Source organism: Ambystoma mexicanum, chromosome 7p (assembly GCF_040938575.1).
Source record: "Ambystoma mexicanum isolate Mex_15411 chromosome 7p, UKY_AmexF1_1, whole genome shotgun sequence".
NCBI lineage: Eukaryota > Metazoa > Chordata > Amphibia > Caudata > Ambystomatidae > Ambystoma > Ambystoma mexicanum.
Genome location: NC_090939.1, coordinates 368,549,702 through 368,573,862, shown reverse-complemented (window position 1 = coordinate 368,573,862; position 24,161 = coordinate 368,549,702). Strand labels below are relative to the sequence as shown.

Sequence of the window (24,161 nt, the reverse complement as noted above, 5' to 3'; positions counted from 1 at the left end):
GTTGTATAACCTTGCCTCATCAATTCAGCAGTTTTCGCCAGTGGCAGATTTGCCAGTGGACTATCAGCCTATCCATAACGACATGCTAGTCAAGGCAGCTGAGCACTTTGGTATATAAACCCAAGAAACTCAGCGAGACAAGGACTTGTAGAAGATATATTGGGGGACAAAAAGGCTGCCACCCAATTCATCCCGATTCTACAATCTGTCCAAAGAAGGATTCAACCTTCGCTGGAGACACCAAACCAGACAAGGGCAGTCAACCTGCAGATGAGAAACTTTTCCGCCCAGCGCCATCCGGCCCACTCTACATCAAGGGCCAGATTCCCTTGTGGTTACCACAACCCGTAAAAGGGCAGGGACACCAGATAAGGAAAGCAAAAAAACTCAACAATTGGCAGAAAGGTAGCAACTTTGGCAGCTTTCCAAACAAGGATAGCCAATTATTTGATGCTATTGGCGAGTTATAATTGCCACTGATGGGACGAGTTAACTACCCTGATCACATCTGCTCCCGAGCATCTAAAGTCACAACTAGCACTGGTAGCAGCGGACGGCAAGTCAACATCAAGCTGCATTCTGAAGAACAATATAGATGCTGCTGTCAGATGGGTCCGTAATGTCTTCCTCCCCTTTGGAAGAATCTCTTTCCCCCACCTCACCTGTGTTTCCAACGAAGTGTCGACTTCGGATTTCTTTTGGGTTGGGATCTCCTTTTGTTTTATGCAGATAAGGGTGACCGTGGAAGGACGCCACAGTGTCACCTAGAAGGTAAGCTATGACTATCCTCCGCGGCCGCCTAAATGTGGGGAAAAAGCCAGTGGCACAAAAAAACCCAAGATGGTCCTTTAACATTGGTCGAGTGGCTGGATCCCTGTTGAACTTGAATAAATCCGAGGATAGCTGTAATGGTGGGTCCGGTTGCGGAATGAGGAGTGGAGGTGGTTCTGGCCACGAAAGAGAACCTCATAAAAGGTAGATTGCAGGAGAATACACAGGAAGTACAAGTAACTCCGTGCAGGAAAAATGCAAGCAGGCAGGGTCAAGTAACCAGGAGGCAGCAGTAAAATGGGGATAAGCAAAGCAGGTTCAAAAAGGCAAGCCGGTCCGGTACACTGGGAGTCAGAAGGAAAAATATAGGAGGAAAAACAAGGAAGTGGGAGGCGTACAGGAGAAGAGGGAGCTCACAAAGGCGGACGAAGAGGGTAGGAAGGAAAGCGGGAAAGGGTTCAGCGAAGGGTGGAAAGACGAGGAAAGAACAGATTAACAGCGGTGTGAAGACAGAGGCAAAATGCAAGAGGAAAAATACAGCTGAATGCTGCAAAATACAACGGGAAGCAAGGGGCAGCGCAGACTAACTGGAAAGTAGGACGTTGCAACGCGTCGGAAGTCGCGAAAGATCACCAGCATCGGAACGCGCCGCAAAAAGACTAGACCAGCACTCTGCGCTTTACAGGACGTGATGGAAACGGCAATGGAGGGCGCCGTTTCCATCTGTACCAAAGCCGCCAGTTACCCCAAGATGTGACAGCCGCAGACAAAGTGGGCAGCAATATTGCCGAAGGGACAATAATCAAGTGCCACGTGGGCTACGCCAATACTGTTTTAAACTCGAGACCCAGGCTACACTACTTAATATGCTAGTGGAACCTACAGTCTTATTCAGCAAAGACAAAGGACGCATTAAAGTCTGCCAAGGAAGAATATGAAGCCCTAAAATCTCTAGGCCAGCTGACGAACAAACCACCAGGCCAGAGAGGCAGAAGCAATTTTCGTGGACACAACCGAGAGGCTCTGGCTACGGACAGGGCCAGGGTTCTTCCGGGAATAACAACCAGGGCCAAGCCTCACAGGGATAGCAAAGAGGCCAGCACCGCTCATGGTCGGGGGAGGTCTTCCACATCTAGAGGTGGAGGTACACCTCCTAAGCCATAACAGCCAAGTACAGGTCCCCTCCCATGCCTCTCCAGTTGGAGGGCGCATCTCGCACTTCACCCACGTGTAGGAGGGAATCACGACAGACAGGTGGGTGTTATCGACAGTAGCAGGAGGTTGTGAGGAATGCATCCAAATACCATCCCCTGCGTCAAAGGTCAATGAGGGAACTCCTTGAAGTCGGCGCGCTGCTACGCAAGGAAGCCATAGAAATCGTACCGACGAACGAGGTAAACAAGGGTATATATTCAGCCTACTTTCTTGTGTCAAAAAATATGTATCTATGCGCCCAGTGTTAGACTTGCACCCTGTAAACACTTTAAAGCCACAAAAATTCTGCATGAAAATGCTACAAGAGGTAATCCCCCTGCTAAAGCGCGGAGACTGCATGGCAACACTGGATATGAAAGATGCCATTTTCATATTTCAAAGTTCCAGCGCACAGAAAACTCTTGCGTTTCAAGATGGCAAACCAGCTGTACCAATTCAAGGGGCTGCCCTTCGAAATAGCATCCGCTCCAAGGGTATTCACCAAGGTACTGGCGGTGGTGGCAGCGCATCCGCGCAGGGAGGCAATCCCAGTGTATCCCTACCTGGACAACTGGCTGATCACAGAGGAATCGCCCCATATTTGCAAGCAAAACGCGCAAAGAACCATAAACCTTCTCTTCCAATTGGGCTTCTCAATAAGCAAGAAGAATTCAAGCCTTGTGTTGAACACAACAAAACAGTTCCTAGGAGCTGTCTTTAACACAGAAGCATGTTTAGTCTTTCCTTCTATGGAAAGAGTTCAAAACCTGCTATGGCAAATACCTCTATCAAGCTGGTCGCCAGATACGCGTAGGCAAAGCAATGCGGTTACTAGGCATGATGGCGTTGTGCATTTACCTGGTCCCACACGCACTTTTGCGCCCGGTGAAGGAGTGGTTGGTTAAACAATGGTCTCGGGCAAGCGGTCAGTGGGATGATCTAGTGGTTGTTTCGCTAATACTTGTACAAAACCTTGTTTAACAAAGGTAGCGGGCGCCCCTCTCTCGCAAGAACAGACATGATAACCTGTTCAGTGGTTATTAACCACTTGAGAGTTCGCAGCCACTGCTTTTACCCACTGTGCCTTTCACAGATGGGAAATATCCATTTGCATATCAGTCTTTGTCCTGCCCGGGGGCAGTCCAGCACCGAAATACAATGGCAATTCCAATCTGAACGAGAGTACCACCAGCAACCCCATACACGTGTTTCACCCTTGTTGGGGATCATCAGTGAGGTGAAGCTGATGCCTCTCTAAGCACAGTGAGAGGGAGACCACGTCTGGTTGCCCCCAGGAGACCTAGGGTTACCAATCCCAGGTTCCTTAAAAAATAGTTTAACAAAGGTAGCGGGCGCCCCTCTCTCTTGTACAAAACCTACGCTGGTGGACAAAGGAGAACCTGTTAAAGGGAAAACCCTTCCATAACGCGGAAGCGCAAGCGATCGTTAAAACAGATGTATCACTCTCTGGGTGAGCGGCACACTACCTTCACCACACAGTCTGTGGACTTGTCTCACTGCAGAACCACATCAACCTGCTGGAACTCCTAGCAGTATTCAAAGCGCTTCAAGCATTTGAAGCACAGCTGACGAGCCAGTCGGTTCAAATCAGATTCTCCTCCTGCTTTCTGGGGATCATGGCAAGGATAGGGAGTTGGTGAATAGGGTGTATCTTATCAGTCAGGCATGGATGGCATTGCATGGTCTATGCCTGAATGACAAGACCGAGCTGATCATCTTGTGCACACAGGCCAATATCAATAAATTAGGCCCAGACTACGCTGCATCCAGCATAGACTGGTCTCTAGGGAAGTAAAAACGCTTGGTTTTTACCTTGATTTCACTGTCATTCTCTAAACAAGTTAATTCACTAGCATCAACGACAGCCTATACCTGTAAACTAATAAGAGCAGGTAAACCCTTCCTTTTCAACGCTAGCTGTATGATCCTGGCGAGTGCCTTAATACTATCCTGTCTCGACTACTGCAACACCCTTTACAGTGGGGCCAACAAAGCTATCACCCAAAGGCTCCAAATTCTACAAAACAATGCACCTAGAGCTGCACTTGGCATAAATAAAAAAGAACACATCTCCTCTATTAGACGCCAACATAAGTGGCTTTCTACTGATGACAAAATCCATCTAAAAAAAGTGAGGGAGGTGCCCAAAACTACCTTTGCTTCATCTCCTAGGAGACAGGAATACACTCCTAGGTGATTGGCTAGCTGGCTGTCCGGCAAGGACAGCCATCCTGCTGTGTGATTGACAGCTAGGCTGGAATGAATGGGGGAAACTTGCATAAAAGGTGAGGCTTTTTGGCTTGGAATGCAGAGTAGACCACTGGACGAAGAAATCCGAAGAAGAACTTGGAAGAGATGCCTGCTGCATCTCCTGGACTGTTGGTTTGCCCGGTGAAGCCCTGCTGCTGTGCTGCTGTGCTGCTGTGCTGAAGCTCCGAATTTGCCTCGACTAGAGAAGCCCTGCAAGGATGACATCTCCCTTTTTGAGTTGATGGGACCAATCAACTCCAAAGTAAGCCTCTCTGGACACCCTCTCGAAGCAGGTTGCATTTCCACTGCTGTTGCTGCTGGGACCGAAGATCCGATTGTGTGCGTTGCTTTGAAGTCTGAGCGAACGTTAGGAAGATCCTCCGGACTTCCATGGTGCAGGAATGACCAAACCTGAGCCACCTGAACAGAGTCCTCACATGTGGGCTCCAGCAAAGTCGAAAGTGGGATCCCAGAACTGCAGTGTTGCTCTTGCTGTCTGACGTGAGGAGCTGAAACACAGAAGAACCGCTGAATTGAAGTTTGCCCATTGTTGCCGCTGACCTTACCATTACAGAGCAGGTGTCCCCAGAAGTCCTCCCTTTTGCCCCCCATTGGATCCCTCCCCCTCGACTGAGGTTCAGGGACAGGATCTGCAGAGCTGTACAGGAACAGAAGCCAGCTGGAACCATTTCTTCTAACCAGACGTACTGTAAAGTCTAAGAGCTTACCTCTTGTTGTGTAGCCTTACTTGCTCTCAGTTGAGACCTTCCTTGGTTACCTTGCAGAGTTGCTAAAGCTTTGCCCCTCACAAGCCTCCCAGCTTGTGGCCCTTCAAGTGTTCTATTTTCTACAAACATTTCTAAAAACATTGTGCAAGACTTGTTTACCCACCTGCAAAGATTTTCAGCTCCCCTTGACATTATGCAATTAACATTGGATGTCCTGGCTCCCTGAGAGACTACTTTGTACCTCTGTCTTTGTGCTTTGGAAGGTGTCTAACAGTACTTGCCTGTTCATGAATTGTTGAACTTTGCTTTATTCCTCTACCCTATCTTTTACACCTAATTCAGTTTTGCTCTAAATGTCCCAGTGATAAATCAATGCCCACAGTGTCCTAGCTGTTCAAGTCACCTGAGGGTGTAGGAATTGTCTGTGTGCCATCCCCAATGGGTGTCATCTGATTTAGAGAAACTGAAAATGTTTGGAATATATTTGTGTTACATGTTTTGCTCCCTTTCTAAAGAAGGCTTGTAAAACTGACTGTGAAATAGATTAATAATTGTTTTATCAAGAAACCTTGAGAGTAATTTGGATAACTGTATTTGTGAAACTGTGTCACATTACTGCTCACATTGACCCCTCTTGAGATGATCCTGGCTGCTCGACCACACTACCAACCTGTGTAGTTCATACTTGTATCAAAGGTTGGGTCCCTATTGCCAGGAGCTCAGTTATTGTAGTGGACCCAAAGGGTACTGCATACAATCTTGCCTAACAATCAAATGTAGACAAATTGAACTTGTTAAGTATTTTGCAATAACTTTATCTGAATTAAGAAATAATCATTCTCAAAGGTCTTTGCAATTGCTGGTTCATTTGGGATGCTAATTAAGTCACCTGAGCATACTATTTAATAGTGCTTTATTCTTATGTCTCTGCTAGCTACCAATGTTGCTGGCACAATTGCAGGAGCTGTTATAGGAACCCTACTTGGTGTGGTGTTGCTGGCAGTTATCGTCTTTTGCTGCTGTAGGAAACAGAAGGAGAAGAAATACGAAAAGGAAGTACAACATGAGATCAGGTAATTTTATTTTCATCTTTGTGGCTTGTGGATACCAACAGAATGATGGTGTGAGCATCATATAAATCTTTGAATAATCCAGTAAACAGAAATATTGCCTACTTGGGGTTTTCTGAATCTTTCATCACTGGTTTTCTTGCAGCTTCAATGATGTATGGATTTGTCCACAATTGTGGTGCATTCTGAACACAAGAAGACAATTTTTAATCTTTGACGTTTTAGGAAGATTTTATCTCTTGCACATTTCCCTCTATTCCTTTTGCTTATTTTTGAACCAGTCATGACTTTTTTGAAGGAAAGTAAAGCCTTTGGCTTCACTTCCTTAGTTTTTGCTCATTGTTATGGGGAACTGACTAGTCCCTCAGACTGTCAGTATTGAGAAACTTTGTATATTTTTTGGAATGCTTGTATTTTGGTATTTACATCTGGGATACTTTGAATCCCCATAACCTTTTGTGATCTTTTGGGTTTGCGGTCACTTTTTGTGTGCGCTTAAGACCGGCTTGTGGCAGTAGTAACCCTTTTACTGTATTTTTTTTATTACTTTGTTTAAAAGGTATACTTTTTTTTTTACTTATGCTCTTTCGCGTTTACCACAAATGGCCACTAAAGGTGGCTGTTAGGCAAGATTGTATGTAGTAACCCAGTGGGAGACTAAACCAGCCTTGTCCTCTTGGCAATAGGCAACCCAACCTTTGATATAGGTCTGTACTACACATGGTAGTTCGTTGTAAAACTGCCACCAGCCATTTCGAGAGGAAAGGGTAGCATTTGACTGCTACATGAGTTTCTAGACATGGGGGGTGGGGGGTGGATACTAGGTAACCCCTCCAGCACTCTATTGTAAAATAGAGTGTTCTGGGTCTAGGAATTTGAAAAGACTAGTAGTCTATTTCACTTTATCCCATAGAAGGTATTTAAACATTGGGACAGCCTAGAAGGCTTCCATGTGTGACACAAATGAAAAGATGATGCCTACGGAGAAACTCCACAATCAAAGAACACCTGAGTAAAACACAGAGAAAAATACAAGAGTGGGGAAAAGTCCTTAAAATCCAGCAAAGTTGCTGGAGGTCTCCAAGGTGAAGAGAATTGGCAGATTTGTAGGAATTCTCCCTAACAAGGATATCTAGAGTGCTTAAATGACTGAGACCACCGTGGGCCGTGATTGGTCCACGTCTGGGATTCCTGCACGAGAGCAGATCTTCTATTGGGAGTCCTCGATTTTGGCACAAAGCTAATCTTGGATAAGAGAAGGGTCTCTGCAGCCATACCAGGTCTATCAACTGTGTTCTCACGAACTACAGAAGGAGCCAAGAGAAACAGACTTTTAAAACCGCTGGAGATGCTTTGCAAGGTTTTGGCATCCTTCGCCCTCTGCTGTCCCGTCAGACCCCTGCTTTCTTCTTCGATCAAGAAGGCCTTCCAAGGAGCTTCACCCCTTTGGAGTATTGGGAACTACTACTCTCGGTGCCCCCTGCTTACCCACCAAAGGAGCCCTTCAGAAATGTTCTGGGCCATCCAGCGAACTGTGCAGCTCTACCTCAGGGTAACCCACAGCACTGTGCCGTCTTGAGTGCAAACCAGAGACTTGAGGAAAATAGCTTGCTTCTGGTCTAGTGCATTCTCCCGCCAGATTTCGCAGGCCTAGCTCCCGTGGGTCCTGAATTAGGAGAGTGCATAACGCTGCCCGCATCCACGATTCCCGGTGTTGGGCAACATTGTATGTAGTAATCCTTTGGGAGACTACACCAGCCTTGTCCTCTTGGTAATGGGAAGCCCCCATCAGTATAGGTCGGTACTACACAAGTTGGTATAGTGAATGAGTAGCCAGACTTGTCACAAAAGGGGTAAATGTGAGCTGTAGAGATGTAACACTGAGATTCACAATTACAAGTATCCAAATAACACTGATACTCAAGGTTTTCTAGTAAAATAATTATTTAATGGTCAGTTTTAAATAAGCCTGCTTTAGAAAAGGCAATATGCAACAATAAAAAAATCACTTCAACCCTTCCTCAGATTTAAGTTCAGCAAATGGATAACATTTTGGGATGACACACACACACACACACACGGAAACTGGACATTGTCACTTTTTACACTTAATGCAATACTGAGGTTGTGAAAAAGGAAAAGATTAGTGAAGGAAAAAGGTTAACAGGTTCTCAGAGAATGTGAATACTTTTCAATCTCCCAACGAAGTCTAGATTAGACCTTTCCAAGCAATACAAGTTAAACTTATGCACCACCTATGAGGGACAGTTAAAACCAAAGTCAATGGGTCAGAAGAGTCTGCAGGGAGCTAGGACAGCCAGTCAATGTGAACAATGTCTAGGGAGCTGAGGCACTTCTGTAGATGGCCCGAAAATCTTGCACAATGTTGTTAGCGAGTTTGTAGAAAGAAGAATTTTTGGGCCAAATGCTGTTAAACTTGTGAAAGGCCGAGCTGGAAACAATTCTGCAGGAAAAAAGCAGCTTCGAATGGATTGTGTCATGAAACGTAACGTAAGAACGAATACATTTCTCTGCAGAGGGCGGCGTGCGTACATGTTGAGGTCCCTCCAAGGCCTCCATCGAGGGTGACATCGGGTATACAAGTAGCATGCGTGGCACTCATTGGCCTCCGTGCCATTTTTTCACAGTACGTGTTGCTTCGGAGACTCGGCGTGCCTCGATAGTTCTGTGACAGTTGTTGTGAAGAAGATATTCGAGATGTCCTCGTCGACCCAGACTACCCCACGTTAGGGGTTCAAGAAATTGTAAAACCTGCGGTTCCAAAATGTCGATCACGGATCCGCACCGAGAATTTCTGTGGTGCCTCGGTGAAAACCACGACATGGAGGCCTGTACGAAGTGTCAGGCAATGATGGGCAAGGCCTTGCGAGAGAGGAAGGGAAAGCTACAGGTAGGTCAAAAACCAGACCAAAAAGCCTCAAGCGTCGAGTTGAGAACCCATAAGTCGAAATCTCTTCGACGCGAAAGGTGAAAACATAGTTCTAGGTCCCGAAGTGGTTCCCACCACTCTTCATTGAAAAACGTCTAAAGAGACGCCACCAGTCCCCTTCCACCTTGTCTTCTGACCAAAACCCCAAGAAAATGAAATTCCCCACAAAACATTCTTCCTCCGAAGAATGGGAAGCATTTAGGGTTAAAATGGAGGTTTTTGAAAAGGTTAAGCCTTGGTCCGTGCCTTCCTCGAAGCCTGCGGAGAGCGTTACCGTTCTGACACTGGTGTGTCCTCGAGCACGGGTGATTGAAGGAGTAAAGATAGGGAACCTTCCAGGACCCCGACTGATGAAGATCGCTCAAGGTCATCGACGCCGTCAGACACCTCGAAGGACGAGCGTTCGAAGAGCGTCTCGATGCCCTCGAAGCCAGCTCAGTCAATGACTATTTCAATGACGCCTTTGTCGACCCTGAAGCCTTCGGTGGCAAAGGTTTCAAAGGCTCCAGTTCAGCCAGGAACTGACAAAATAGCAGCAAAAGAAAAATCTGCAAAGATGCCTTCAGCCTCCACTGTAACAGCTTCTCCAGAATAAATGTATAAACCTCTGCCAAAGAAAGAATATTTTAAATCCTTGACTTCAATTTTTGAAGATCAAGAAAGGTCTGAAGAGGAGGATGTTCCTTTTGGCCTAGATTATGGCACCCCTAATGTTCCAGAATGTCTAATTTCTGAGGAAAGCATAATGAGGGATTTAGTGGAAAATTTGCATAACGCAAGTGGAGTTGACACATCACCTGAGACCGAATTTGGCAGGACAGAACCAGGGGAACATGCCAATTCATACAGACAACTGATGACCAAGGTGGTGGATTATTTAGAATGGGCTAAACCACCAAATCAGTTCCTCCAGGATGTCCTGACTTGGATCATGGCCCCACCGAAGATCCGATTTTACCCTTGCATGTAGCCTTACAAAATAGGGTGGCCAAAAATTGGGAGACCCGGACTAAATTCCTCCTGTGATTAAGTTCCTCACGTCGAAATACCACCCTTCCAGTAGTGACCAGACTATCTGTCCAAACACCCCACTCTCGAGAGTCTGGTAGTCCATGCAGCCACAACTTCAAATAAGGTGGCGTACCCTTCCATCCCTCCGGATAGGGACAACAAGCGTGTGGATGATTGGGCACGCAAGGTATTTTCAGTTGGGAATATGGCATTAAAATCAGCCAACTCTAAATTTTCGTACACTCTGTGCATGCATTGCAATGGCGGCGCAGCACATACCAGAAAGGGAAGGATTCCTAACCATCATTGGAGATGGAAAGGAGGCCATGCATGGCCACTAGCACAGTGATGCACAGATTTGTGTGGTTGCGAAAGTCGCGTTTTGCACTAGACGTGCAAAACCGTCTTTTGAACATGCCTTCTGACGGGTCTCACCTTTTTGGCAACAAGGCTGAGAGCCTTGAGAGGTTGCAGACCTCAAAAGCGGCTGCCAAATCTTTAGGAGCTGCTATTGGGAAACCTCAGCCTTTTTGTGCATCAGGACAATCTTGGAGGGGACGATCCCATCGTTATTACTCCTCATATGGAAAGGTGAGAGGAATTGCCAGTCAGAGGCCAGAGAAGAACCACTCGTGGTGGACGAGGTAAACATGTTAAGCCAGCCCCAGCTGCAGCTTCTTTACCATCAGCAGCTGCAGCAAAGGCCACAAAACCACTTTGAGGATTTGCATCACAAGACTCCTGTAGGAGGCAGGCTGTCCCAGCATCTGCTAGAATGGCGAGAGAAATAATAGCCCAAGGTTACGGTCTTCCTTTTCTAATGCAACCTCAAAGCAATCCACCAGGGAGGCACTCTTTGACGTTTCCAGACCCGCTCCTACAGCAGGAAGGTATAACCCTGCTAGAAAAAGGTGTTATAGAACCAATATCTGTAGCGGAGAGGAACAAAGGATGGTACTCCCCATATTCTTTGATTCCCCAAAAGGACGGAGGACTGAGATCCATCTTGGACTTAAGAGGTTTTACCAAGCTCCTCAGGAAGGACAAGTCCAAGATGGTTACTCTTTCTCAGATCCTTCAGGCACTTCAACTTCCGGATTGGTTGGTGTCATTGGACCTTCAGGATGCTTACTTTCATGTGCCAATCCATCTCGAGCACAGAAAGTACCTGAGGTTCACGATTGGCAATTCTCACTATCAGTTTCGAATTCTGCCATTTGGGTTGACCTCCGCCCTAAGAGTTTTCACCAAGTTGATGGCAGTAGTGGCAGTGAGTCTCAGAAGAGGGGGGGGGATTCATGTCTACCCCTATTTGGACGACTGGATGATCAGGGCACGTGCCCCAGAACAAGCCCAGGAACATTTATCCAAGACTTGCCACTTCCTTCACAAACTAGGGTTTTCTCTGAATTTAAAAGTCAAACCGGATACCATCACAGAAGCTCCAGTTTATAGGAGCAGTCTTGGATACTTGTTCGGGCAAAGCCTCGCCTTCCGAAAGAAACCTCACCACATTCTGCAGAGTGTAACAAAATTCCAGAATGCCCTCTATCTACCGGCCTTTGACTTTCTCAGGTTGCTCGGTCTCATGGCATCCTGAATTTTTCTGGTGCCAGAGGCCAGATTGAGAATGAGATCTCTTCAATGGACTCTCGGGACTCAATGGGCACAATTCTCAGGGGAAATGTCAGATCTTTTAGAAGTTCCAACCAGGGTGGCACAGGATCTACAATGGTGGACTTGCAGGCAGCACATCCTCAGAGGGGAATCTCTTTGGCAACCATGGCCGGAAATAACAGTAGTGATGGATGCCTCCCTTACGGGATGGGGAGCTCACACCAACGAGTTGACGATCAGTGGTCGTTGGTCTCCATCAGAGTCCAAAGTACATATCAACCTATTGGAGCTGAGGGAAATCAGACTAGCACTGAAGGCCTTCCTGCAAGCTGTACGGGGAAAGCATGTCCTGATGACGGACAACACAGTGGCCATGTACTACCTCAACAAGAGGCTACCACTGTGCAGAGGCAATGCAGCTCTGGTTCTTGGCAATACAAGAAGGGATCTCTGTCTGCCATTCACCTAGCAGGAGAGCAAAACAGAGCGGCGGACGCTCTGAGCAGGCAGAGCACAGTCTCCCACGAGTGGGAACTAGCTCAGGAAGTCCTTCAAGAGATCGACACCCTTTGGGCAACCCCTCAAGTGGATCTGTTCACGACTGGTACCAACAGGAAGTGCGAACTGTACTGTTCAAGGGAATTTCCCCTGAGAGGAGCTCTAGGAGACGCATTCGTAGTGGACTGGGAGTTTCCGCTGCTATATGCGTTTCCTCCAGGCCCTGTGATCCCTGAAGTAATCAGGAGGTTGAGGAAGTTTGGGAAAACCATGATCCTAATTGCCCCGGATTGGGCCAGGAGAACGTGGTACCCGTACCTTCTCGACATGTCCATCTGCCCTCCAATACTTGTTCCAAAAAGAGGATCTTCTCTCGCAAGAGGGAGGTCACGTTCTCCATCCAAAGGTCAACATACTCAACCTTCATGCATGGCTTCTGAGAGGTTGAGATCCAAGGATTGGGACCTTCCGGATGATGATATGGAGATCTTGCTTTCGGCCAGAAGGCCAGCAACAAAATCTCTGTACCAGTGTCATTGGAACAAATTCAGTATCTGGTGCAGGGATAAGAATATGGACCCTTTTCAATGTGCTATTCCAATAGTATTATCTTTTCTGTTACACTTGGCTAATCTGGGGCTCCAGGTTAGTAGGATAAAAGGATACGTAGCAGCGCTGTCATCTTCAAGCGCTCGTCAGAAGAAAAATCTTATTTTAAGATACCTTTTTAATAATACAATTTCTAAAAGGTTTAAACAATGTTTTTCCACCAATTCCTTTTCAAGTTACTGTGTGGGATTTAAATTTGGTACTGAAATTTGACATGTGCACCTTTTGAGCCTTTACATTCTTGCCCATTAAGGCTTCTTACTCTGAAAACTATACTTCTAATTGCTTTGACATCAGCCCGCGGAGTAAGTGAGTTGCAGGAACTTTCTAGTGGTCCTCCTCACACCATCTTTTATAAAGATAAAGTTGTCCTTAGAGTCAAGCCTTCTTTTTTGCCAAAAATAGTTTGACTTTCACCTGTCACAGAAAATACTACCTACTTTCTACCCTCACACAAGTAAGGAAGAGGAAAGACTACATAGGTTGGATCCTAGAAGGGCTCTAGCTTTTATATCTCAAGATTGTCAAAAATATGTCAGTGTGACCAACTGTTTTTGGGATACACTGGCCGTAAATTAGGACTACCTGTAACTAAGCAAACATTATCAAGGTGGATAATCTTAGCCATAAGAGTGTTTTATAGGCTAGCCTGAAAAGATTCCCCTGAGGGTTTAAGAGCTCATTCAACTAGGGGCATGGCAACTTCAACAGCACTTAAAAGGGGTGTTCCTGTACAAGAGATTTGCGCAGCGGCCACATGGTCATCCATGCATATTTTCATAAAACATTATGCTTTGGACTCCACTACTCTATTTGACAAATCTGTACTACGTTCAGTACATGACTAAAAAGATATTTGTACCCTCGCTCCAATAGAAAACTGCTTTGGGAGTCTATCTAAGATGAGGAATACGTGGGAGGACACAATCCATTCGAAGAACAAGTTACTTACCCACGGTAACATTCTTTCGATTGGATGTTCCTCCCACGTATTCCTCATCGACCCATCCTACCCCACAGTACAGTTTGTACTTTACACTCCGATTTCTTTTGAGGCTGGGGTCAAGAGGCACGCCTTTAACCATAGTCATAGGCTCTGATGCACAAAAAAACAGAACTGAAGCCAATGGGCGCGCTTAAGGCCTTTATACAATTGATGACGTTGGTGCTCGACGGAGGCTGCCGAGGGACATCACTCAGCTAGAGACCTAATTTCAATCCCATAATGTACCTATGATCCATATCTACGCCCAACCCAAAAACCGCATCCCGATTTACAATATTTCACCTTTTTATTAAAAACCGTTTTGGAAAGTTCAGGCGGGATTTGCAAAAGTGTTTTTCACGTGTCATTTTTATTATAAACTTTTCAATCTTCCATTCAATTTTGAATTGTATGCTTTTGCTCAATCCATTGCTTGTGATTGCTAGTATCTTTCCAGTGTTGCTCCATTAAAGAATTGTTTTTGTTTCAAGCGTTTTAGACGCATTCATTCATTTATTCATCCATTTCCGAGTCATTTTTAGCATTGCCAGGGTTTAAATCCGTTTTTTCTCTTGTTTAGGGAGGGAAAGTCGGATTTCTATTGTTTGTCATTCCTAATTACCGGCTGATTCTGTTTATCCATTTAAAATTGATTATTTGTGGGTTGAGGGAACCTTGCAGGGTGAAAGTCTTACTCAGTGCTATCTTACCTAAAATCAAAAAGTGTTCCTATTCCCTGATATTTTTTAGATGTCGATGGAAGGTTAAACTAAGTACATTGCTTACATTCCTATCCTCATCACCCCATTGGTGATTGCTGCCCCATATTAAAAATGTTATGATTTCTTTAGAATTTTAAAATAAATATATTTTATCAACCAGCATGGTTCATGGTCCATTGTGACCCAGCATAATTTAAAAGGGGGTGTGATATGAGTGGTGTATCATCTCAATATTGAATCTAACCTAAGCATTTCAATTGCTTGCTGCATACTGGGCTGAGACGAAGGTGTGCGTCGCCTGATTGAAATCCTTTGCAATAGGTATTGAGTTAAATTTTGTAATTGAGTTTGTTCTAGTACTTGCATACCCAGGAATTATCTTCGTCTATTTCTATTCAAATAAAACCTTTATTTTTACAATACATAGTGTTTGAGTGTTTCTTTGGACCATACGTATGGTAACATTTCTTTGTACCAAACTGCAGCCCTCTCTCCCTCCTAAGATGAGCCTGGCTGCTATGTCCATGCCTTCCCATTCTCGGGTGGTATAACCTTCTACTACGAATGGAGCTTACTGTCTCAGATGTATGGTTTTATGAAGCCCTCAGGTTGGACTTTAGAACGTGTTTGTATGGGCCAACTCCCAAATACACAAATCTGCACTTCAGTAACCGAGGAGCAGCAAAGCAACTCCAGATAAGTTCTACCAAGAGTCTCACAATGGCTTAGAAGTGAAGTTGCAGCACGATGTACCCATGATGCAGCATACCGGTCACCGGATTCTTGGTCTGGCAGACTAAAGAAGGGACACCGGAATGGGTCTTGCTGTTATTCCCAAACTTGTCCTACTGTGGTGTAGTCCCGAGTGGGCGACCATGCATCAGTCTTAGATAATCTTAGACAATCTCCTAGGGGGGGTGGATCACTAGTCCCCCTCCTTCCCCCCGCTTTCGTATCTCAGGGCCTACGTGCACTGTTACTCCTATCTTACTCCTATGGACACAATAACATAAGACACAAAGAAAACATATGAATTGATTCAATTATAACAATAGAATATATTTACTCATGCACAGCAAGGCATGATGCAAACAATAATGTAATGCAAATATCGAATTTGCACCTTTATACTTTTGGTGCAAATCTACCATGCAGTGTAATAACTTATCAGCCTTAAAGGCTTCTAATGCAAGCCTGTTTCACTGGATCTATGTCTAATGCAATATACATATGGCAAGTGCCAACATTCAGCATTCCTCTCCATTCCACACCATACTTCTAAGACAATACCGGTCTGATTTCCCTTTTCTGAAACCTAAAGCTCTTTGTGGGTGTCTGCCCTAATCAATCAGTTTAGGCCATGAACCATACTTCCCATTTCAGCTTCCCATAGTCTCATCTCGAATGTGTCCCATCTCTCCCCTCGCCAGCTCAGCCAAGTCTGGTCACTCGAACTGTCTCAAGCCTCTGCCAAACTCAACGATCTCTGCCAAGCTGGTCTGCCAAGGCTGCATCAATCCCCCACCAAACGCCTCTCGATCTCATGCCAACCAGACGTCTCTCCGAACTCCATCTACATCTAAAAACTCCAATCTCCTCACCTCTGCAATGCAAGTGCAATGACGTATACAAATCCCTAAGGTTACATTCGATCTCGAAGCTAAAATGCCTCTTTCTGTTCTGTCAGCATTTCTGAATATGAGCAATGCCTGAAAGTCTGTGTTTACATGTACTTTCAGTCCGTGTTCTGGTTGTGTTCTTTGTCAATTTGACATTGGTCATCACACCTACTAGCATGGCCTTCTTCTGTCTGCAATACACCATTTTACCATCTATTCCTCCATTCACAAACCATGAAATCCTGCTCTCCTTCTCGTGCAAAGCTCTCCCTGCCTGTGGCGCTGCCTGGCCCCCACCTTTTCTTTCCCTGCGAACACCAGCCCAAGGCTGATTAGGCCTCTTTTGTGTGTCTCTACTAAGCCGAAGGCAACCTCATCAACCGAACTGTTTACGAATTCCTTCTTCACACTGTACCATAACAACTTTGCACAGAACCAAGGGGCGCTTCTGTGTGTCTCCATTCAGTAATGGCTTTAGAATGCCAGCTACATGCTTTCTAGCGTTTACTCTCTCGCAAACCCAAGCGCTATCCATATGCTCAAAGCATATTCTAAGTGCAATGCATACGTGTCTCTCTACATACATGCATAATACATAACAAATCTACATAACAGATCTACATAACAGATCTCTACATGTGTCTCTACAAATATAACAATCTGTCTCCAAATGGCACTTAACAGGCCTCATTCTATAAGCAAATGCAAATGGCTACATATATGTGGCAGAATAATGTGGATAGTGTAATCTGATTAGTTGGTACTAATCAGAATGTATGATGGATAACTAAACAGATAACTAGATTCCTAAAGGGGTAATGATGGGTAATGGTTCTATAATGACAACACATCAGGCCTCTCCATTCTATCAGGTTCTACAATCTCTCCTCTTATTACATAATCATTACTATTTGTCAAAACATGACATAGCAATGTGGCATGCTAAAACCAGGCAAAATTGCAAAGGGAAAACATTATTTTTCAAAATGCAAAAAACCCTTAAAAATGCAAGCATTTCACTCCATCGGTGGCAATCCTAAAATTTCAAATTCATAGTTGCAAATATGTCAAAATTCAGAATAGCATATTCAAGTTTCTATTAGCAGAAAGTCAAGTCAAAAGCCAAGTGTCTAAAAGCAGATTATTCAAAAACGAAAATGCACTGCATATCTACTGTGGATATCGGGTGTTTTCATTTTCAATGTGTCAAGCACAAAATATCAGTGTCACTTTCACAGGTGTCAAAGACCATTTCAGATGTATGGATTTCCAGAGTATGCATAGCAGTGTATTGGTCTTACAGGCCAATTCATTTACATTCCAGTCCAAGTTATTTCCACGTTCTCACTGCATGCCAGTCTGTGATCAAATCAGTTGTATTCCAACAGAATGTATTCCAGGTCAGTACAAATCCAGTTCTAATGCAAAAGTTTCAGCCAAGGAATGTCAACAAAGCGTGTCAACGAGCGAGTGTTCACAAATGTGTCACAATGAGCATATCTGTGTGTTCAGCAAAGGTTTTCAGGCCAGTTCAGGCTGGCCTGCTTATTAAATGGCAGCAAGCTAATGAGATTTTGCACAGAGCTCCAAAATGGCAGGAGCAAGCATCAATTGTGTCGGTACCATATGCCCCCTGCTTGTCCCCACGGGGTCGCACTGGTCCTTCACTTTTCAATGGTACCACCGGGAAAACCGCGTGTCAGAGCTTTCAAGTTGATGCAGATTGATACAGCTCATACGCTCACTTTTCCCTAGGCCTCCATTCCCATTTCTCCATTCATGTTGGGAACAAAGGCGAGTGTTTGCAAAACAATGCAGATGGGAACTCTCCAGTGGCAATTCCATGCACAGTGGCCCTTCTCCATAGGCCAAACTCCAGCTTCCAGTTCTCTCCTTCCTTGCTAGGTCATGCTGTTGCCAGTATTCCAGTTCATGCCATGCCAGTCCCTGCTCTTCAAATGAGGGACCAGCCAACGTTGAATGCAAGTGCAAATTTCAAAGCACCATGGTGTCAGATCAATGTTCTCTCTTTCACTCAAGAGACAAAGCTTCACTGCTTTTCAAACGTTGTTAGCATCATGAATTCAAATACTTTCAGAGCGTGTCTTCTTGCTCATTCCCATTCCCATTTCTCTTTTCTCCTCCGGCCCAAACTTGTCTGGTTCACAAGGTAAGGCATTCCAAATGGATTCTCTTCTCGCTGCAGATTACAAAGCAGCTCAGAAACTAATTTCTCCTTTTGCTGAACATCTTTCACTGCTCATTCTCGCTTGGCGCAGAATGCTGCAAGGTGTCGGTTTCAAGTTGGTCACGATCTTCCCTTTCCATGGCTATAGTTGTCATGCCAGAAATCAAACAGCAAGCACGTATTTTGGGTAGATTCTCAGAGCACAGCGTTAAAGCCACACCCTATAAGGCCTCAAATCGGTCGGTATTCCCCAGAAGTGCTGCTGCAAAGCATAGCAAAAGTCAGATGGTGTCGCATCACAAGGTGACAAAGGCCAGTCCCTCTTCGGTGCTGCTTCAAAACAGCCATGCAAAGTCACATAGTTTCATCAAGGTCTGGTCAATCTGGTCTGGTCAGTCTATCATTCTGGTCATGCTGCTTTCAGTCGTCATGCTGCACAATCATGGTCTGGTCATTTCGTGCGACGCAATCTGGCCAGTCATCGGTCTGGTCAAGGTGTCTTCTCCAGATTTCATGCAAAGAGAACAAAAGTGCAAGCATCAGTTTTCAAATCAGTTTCAGATGTATTCAAAGACAAAAACAAAATAGCATTTCTCCATTGTGCACTGTTGCACATAGCTAGTTCTAAACTCCCCATGTCTCTCAAATTCCTCAATGCTAGTTTCTCTGTGTATGTTCTAGTGTATCAGTCTATCAGTGCATCTGTCTAATCATGCCTGTCTCTCATGCCTCATGATGCATTCCTCCATCCCTGTCTTTTTCAAAGCAAAAAACCGCCAATTTCACATACTCCAGAAATTGCAATTTCAAAAATTGCACATTAAACAATTTCACAACTGCATTCCTCTCATACAATTGCACTCCATGTCCTACATTGCTTTCTCATTTCCATGTCTTCTAGCCACACATTCCCCTTTCAACATTAAGTATTCACGATGATGCTGAATCACTTCATGTTGAAAAAACACATCGATTTCATTCAAATGAACACTGCTTCCCACATGTGCAATACAATTCAGATTCAAACAACATTCCTTCTCAAATAAGTCGGCTAGTCCCGCGCAATGTTTCTGCTGCATTGCTATAAAAAAATAAACACCCTTTCTCTCTATGCAAACCTGTGTCTCAAAACCTCCAACTTTGGCACGATTCATTCTATTCATGTTCTCCTTCAATGCTATCCAAGTTTCAATGTCATTAGACAAAGTTCTCACTCAATAACATAGGCAAAATACTGGTGTTACTAATCCTGCCAACAATGTCCTTACAAATACCATTACTATTCAAATCAAAGATTTTCACATAAGTGCCTCCATGCACATAACTGCTTCCATGCAAAGGTCTCGCCAATAATAGTTTCACAATGCAAATCTTCATAGGCAACCCCTCTATGTACTCATGTCCGTCGAAAATGCACTCTCCATGTCCTCCATTTCCTGACAAACCCCTCGTTCAATCTGTTGCATTTGTTGCTCTGCTGTTGCTGCAATCTCTTCATTTATTGCTGCCCTATGAGTGGAACAAACTGCTTTCTGGGTCACACTATTTTTATCCTTATCCTGAGGTAACTTTCTCCCCACAAACAATATTCATTTCTCTAGGAACTCTGTTCCCACCCATCACTTCTGTTGACAAAAATGTCAATGGGTCTGCTACTGGGACATCTTCCCAATCTTGTCGGAGACGATATAATATTGCTCGCAAATCACTAATATATGGTGTAATCTCTGTTCCAGCTACTTCACTATTCACTTTTAATATGGTTGGTGCCGACGAAACTTCCTCCCAGGCCTCAAGCTGATTTCTAAGCCGATTTCTTATTGCTTTCAAGCCATTAAAAAATGATCTCATTCTGCAGTTTTAATATTCACCCCCGGGATTTCTCTCCAAACAAACCTCACGACACCCAAGTGAGTTTAAAAAAAAAAAAAGTTCCAAGACTTCTCTAAACATGCAGATAGTCGTCAAATTGCCAAAAATGTGAATATAAAACAAAGGTCAGATTTCCCCAAAAAGTGTCAGTTTCCCAGTCTCCAAGTTTTCCAATCTCTGCGAGTTCCAAACAAACAAAATACCACAAGCGTCTTCAAGAAAAAAACTGTTTCTCTAGCTCGGCTAAATAAATGTACATTCATTCCCCCCAAAAAATTGGCAGCCATGAAATACTGCGCTGGATCAATTCCAAATTCAAAGTCAGACAATTGCGTTCCCCTTCCTACGGTGAACAACATTGTGCACGAAGCATACTCTAATTCATAACATCCCCAAGAAAGACAAAACATAAAAAATCTATTCCCACAAACCAACAAAAAACACAGCTGCACACAATGTTCAAACTTCGACTTCAGCAAAATCGATAAGTGGATCAACAAGCCAGCTGCAAAACTTTGCAAACTAAACCCTCTGTTCCATGTTATCAGTCAGCATTAGTGAAGCCCCGCGTTACGGGCGCCATTTGTTATAAGATGTATGCATTCAGACAAAGGATTCTTCAGGGTTCTGTGATTTTGGTGCCCTTTTCAAGACACCAGTGAAGAACAATTACCGTCCAGTTGATTTCTCATTTGCACTCTGCTGAGGAGACTTCAAGGTGTGGAATCCTGCGTCTGGATATAAGGAGGAGTCCACCATCTTGAATTGGCAAAAAAAGAACAGTCTCCATTTTGGGTCAATTGAGAAACGTCTGTGCATTACTGCAGCTGTGAGGACAACCAGGGAGCAACATTTACACAAGTTGGTAGAATGAAATCTGTCACCAGCCATTGAAATTAGCTTCTCACTGTAACCAAAAAAGTTACAGGAGTAGTGAGAAAGGGATTACAGTGTAACCCCTCAAAACTCCACATAAGGTTGGGGTGTGCTGATCTGTCAATATTCAAGATCGGAAGGATAAAAGATCCCCCTTATTACAGAAAATATAAAGGGAAGCCCAATGGGCTCCCAGCAACACTGCAGAGTGTTTGATGCAAAAGTCAAGACAGATGCCATACAACCTGGAGGGAAATATAACTCAAAGAAAAAGTTATAAACAAATCTATTCTTTTACCCTATAATTGGGATACGTTTTAAAAAGATGCCACTCGCTCATGGGAATATACCAAAAATCCAGTAGTCCAGCAAAAGGTGCTGGGGCCCTCGCATGTGGAGGAAATTGTGCATAAGAAGTTAAAATCCACCCTAACAATAATATTGTGAGCAAAAGCCGAATGAAGCGGAAGGCTTCACTTTACTGTAAAAAGTCGGATTAGTGTGAAAAGCAAAAGGTTTGGGGGTCCATAGAATATGGAGGGAAAGTTGCTAAGAGACCTTTCCTAACTTTACCCATATAACTTTATTCATTTAATAAAAATGTAAAAAGCTAGGGCTTCTATACCCTCGCCAGGTGGCAATCTGTAGAATACCCATCCTTGTATTCTGGAAAATTTCTCTGATTTTTCAGATGCAAATATCCACCACACCCAATGTACTGAGCTGCAGGCTGTCATTGGTGTTGTAGGGAAGGGCTGGTCCAGGAGACCCCTCTCGCCTGCGTTTCTTCCCCAGGTGAGGGCTATGGCCCATTGGGCGTTCCCTCATGCCACCCGGGCCCAGGTGGTGGAGGGCTCATCCACTGGAGACATTGCCCACACGTATCGAATGCCCACATGTATTGATTACAACACAAATTTAGCTAGGCCCAAAAACCATTCTTTGCCCGGTAAGGATGGTGTGAGCTCAGCGCACTGTAGCGCGGCCCCCACCCTTGGAGAACATCCCTGTTGCCGCAGCACCCTGGCAGATCCGCTGCGAGCACGTTCCCACGAACAAGACGGACATGAGCTAGCGCAATACGCTAACATTGTAACAGTTCACCTCCCGCAGTGTACCCGCACTATCAGCATGACCCGGCCAGCAGGCCTGAACAATGAGAAAGAACAGTAAAATGGTCCTCTGATGGCAGACAGTCTTTATATATATATATGTATATATTAATGTCAAGACCTCTTGCATTATTTCTTTCTTCCACAAAATACAAATGCCTGTAGAATGTATTAAAATGAGAGAGTATGCTCCCATGATATAAGCTATGGCGAGTTCGCACCATTGCAGGTGGATGCCAATGATAAAGGAACACTCCAGGGGTCTGTTCGTTGTGTGTATCACTGGGCAGCCTACCTCACGTGGTTTCGCGCCATAACTAAAGCTAATGCTGCTAGAGTACACGAGAAAGCGGATACAACTATACTATGAACCCATGAAAAGAATGCGCGAGAGTGCACGTATCATGTGTGAACGTCTGAGCCCCTCATATGCCACCACCGTCACGTACAGTGGCGGGTCGTTTTCTATGTACTCCACTTATCTAACCACTACCTCATTTACTACGAATGTATATGCATGTAACTGAAACACTGTAGCTGCTAGAGTCTAATGTACAAATATGATGCTCAAACTGGGTATAATCGAAATGCACCCAGCAAAGATTAAATGCATGTTTCGAAGTGATTTTAAATAAGTATTATAGAAAGTATTCAAATGTTTGCGATGTCTTTACTTATATTCCGCAACACACGAGGGAGATACCTTTGTGAAAGTGTACAAGGTCTCGATGTATCCCCCTCCCTCCATCAGAAGGCTGCCAAGACAGGAGAACGGAGCCCCGCTCTGTGTTATCACGCCTCCCCCGACCCGACTGGAGCCGCTTCAAAGACTTGTAGCCCCACACCAGCACCCAAGGCCGCGGCCAGCCACCTGCATTATTTACAGCACAGCAGTAAACCTCAGTTTAAACTCAAGCGCCCCCTCATAAACCCCACAACCCACCGGACTGTCTCAGACTTATGGCCCTGTGCAATCCGGACACCCAACACTTTGACAACACACAGCGAAACATCCATAATCACTTCTAACAAGACAGAAAGACCTGTACCACCCGCCCCAGTCCCCGAAGCTTAGCCCCTCGACCTATGGTCCCGGTCAACAGATCACAAGTAACCAAGCCACGATATATTATCTCCAGATCCCTCACAAGGTGCATTCCTCCTGTGTTGCATTAACCTATTAAAAGATTTACTAAAGAGAATAAAACTGTAAATGACTGAATGACTGCAGTGTGCACGGCAGAGGGCAAGTAAGTCAGAAAAGGCATTCATCTCTGCCACAGGCCGCCTCGGGACACCAACACCGCCCGGATGAACTCAAGCCGACCTGCCAGGCCCAGCCCAACCCACGAGGGTGACCAGTGACGTCCTCCAGCCAAGACCAACCACACCGCAGCAGCACCTATAGTTAGTCGTCGCCACCCAATCCCAATGAACTTGTGCCCCCTATAGTATGTAGGTTTCGATGACGTTTTTTGTAAATATATACGCCTGTCTTTGCTATTGTCAGACAGAGCGCTCTCGGAGTTTGCAGAGTTCTTTGCATGCCCAATTCTGATTGATAAACTCCCATTTACGTTCACCCGCACTCTGTCTTGGCCTTATTCCCATTTTGGGAGAGTCCTTCATTGTCACTCATTGCGGGGAGGATCGTGCTGTTTGGGGACGCTTGCTTTCAGTGTGCTTATTTTCATGCTTTAAGTAGGCTTTTAGTGGTTGGGAGGTTTTGTAACTCAGGCATAAACTGGTGGGTGTCAGCCCCTTAGTAATTTTGTGTGGCTTTCTTAAATGTACTGTTTAGTACAACGTCTTTGTTAGGGAGAATTGTCAGAAATTAGCGTATTCCCTTCACCTTAGAGACCCCCAGCAATTTTGCAGGATTTTGCGGACTTGATTTTCTTGCCTGGATAGTGTGAGCCTTTTTTTTTTTTCCACTCTTGTATTTTGATGTGTTTTTTTTACTCTTGTGTTCTTTCTTATGAAGTTTTAGATAACTCCATAGGCATCATCTTTTCATTGTTGTAGCACAGGGATGTCCTTTGGACTTCCCAAGGTTTGAAATACCTTC

At 44.8% G+C, this 24,161-nt stretch overlaps 1 protein-coding gene across 2 annotated transcripts in view; it reads left to right on the top strand.

Annotated features, from left to right (window-relative positions):
- CXADR (CXADR Ig-like cell adhesion molecule) overlaps positions 1-24,161 on the top strand; it is a 331,323-nt gene that overhangs the window by 220,391 nt on the left and 86,771 nt on the right. For both annotated transcript variants that reach the window (XM_069636406.1, XM_069636404.1), the window contains exon 6: positions 5,899-6,037. In XM_069636406.1, the coding sequence (XP_069492507.1) occupies positions 5,899-6,037 (139 nt within the window). The remainder of the gene's footprint in view (positions 1-5,898; positions 6,038-24,161) is intronic.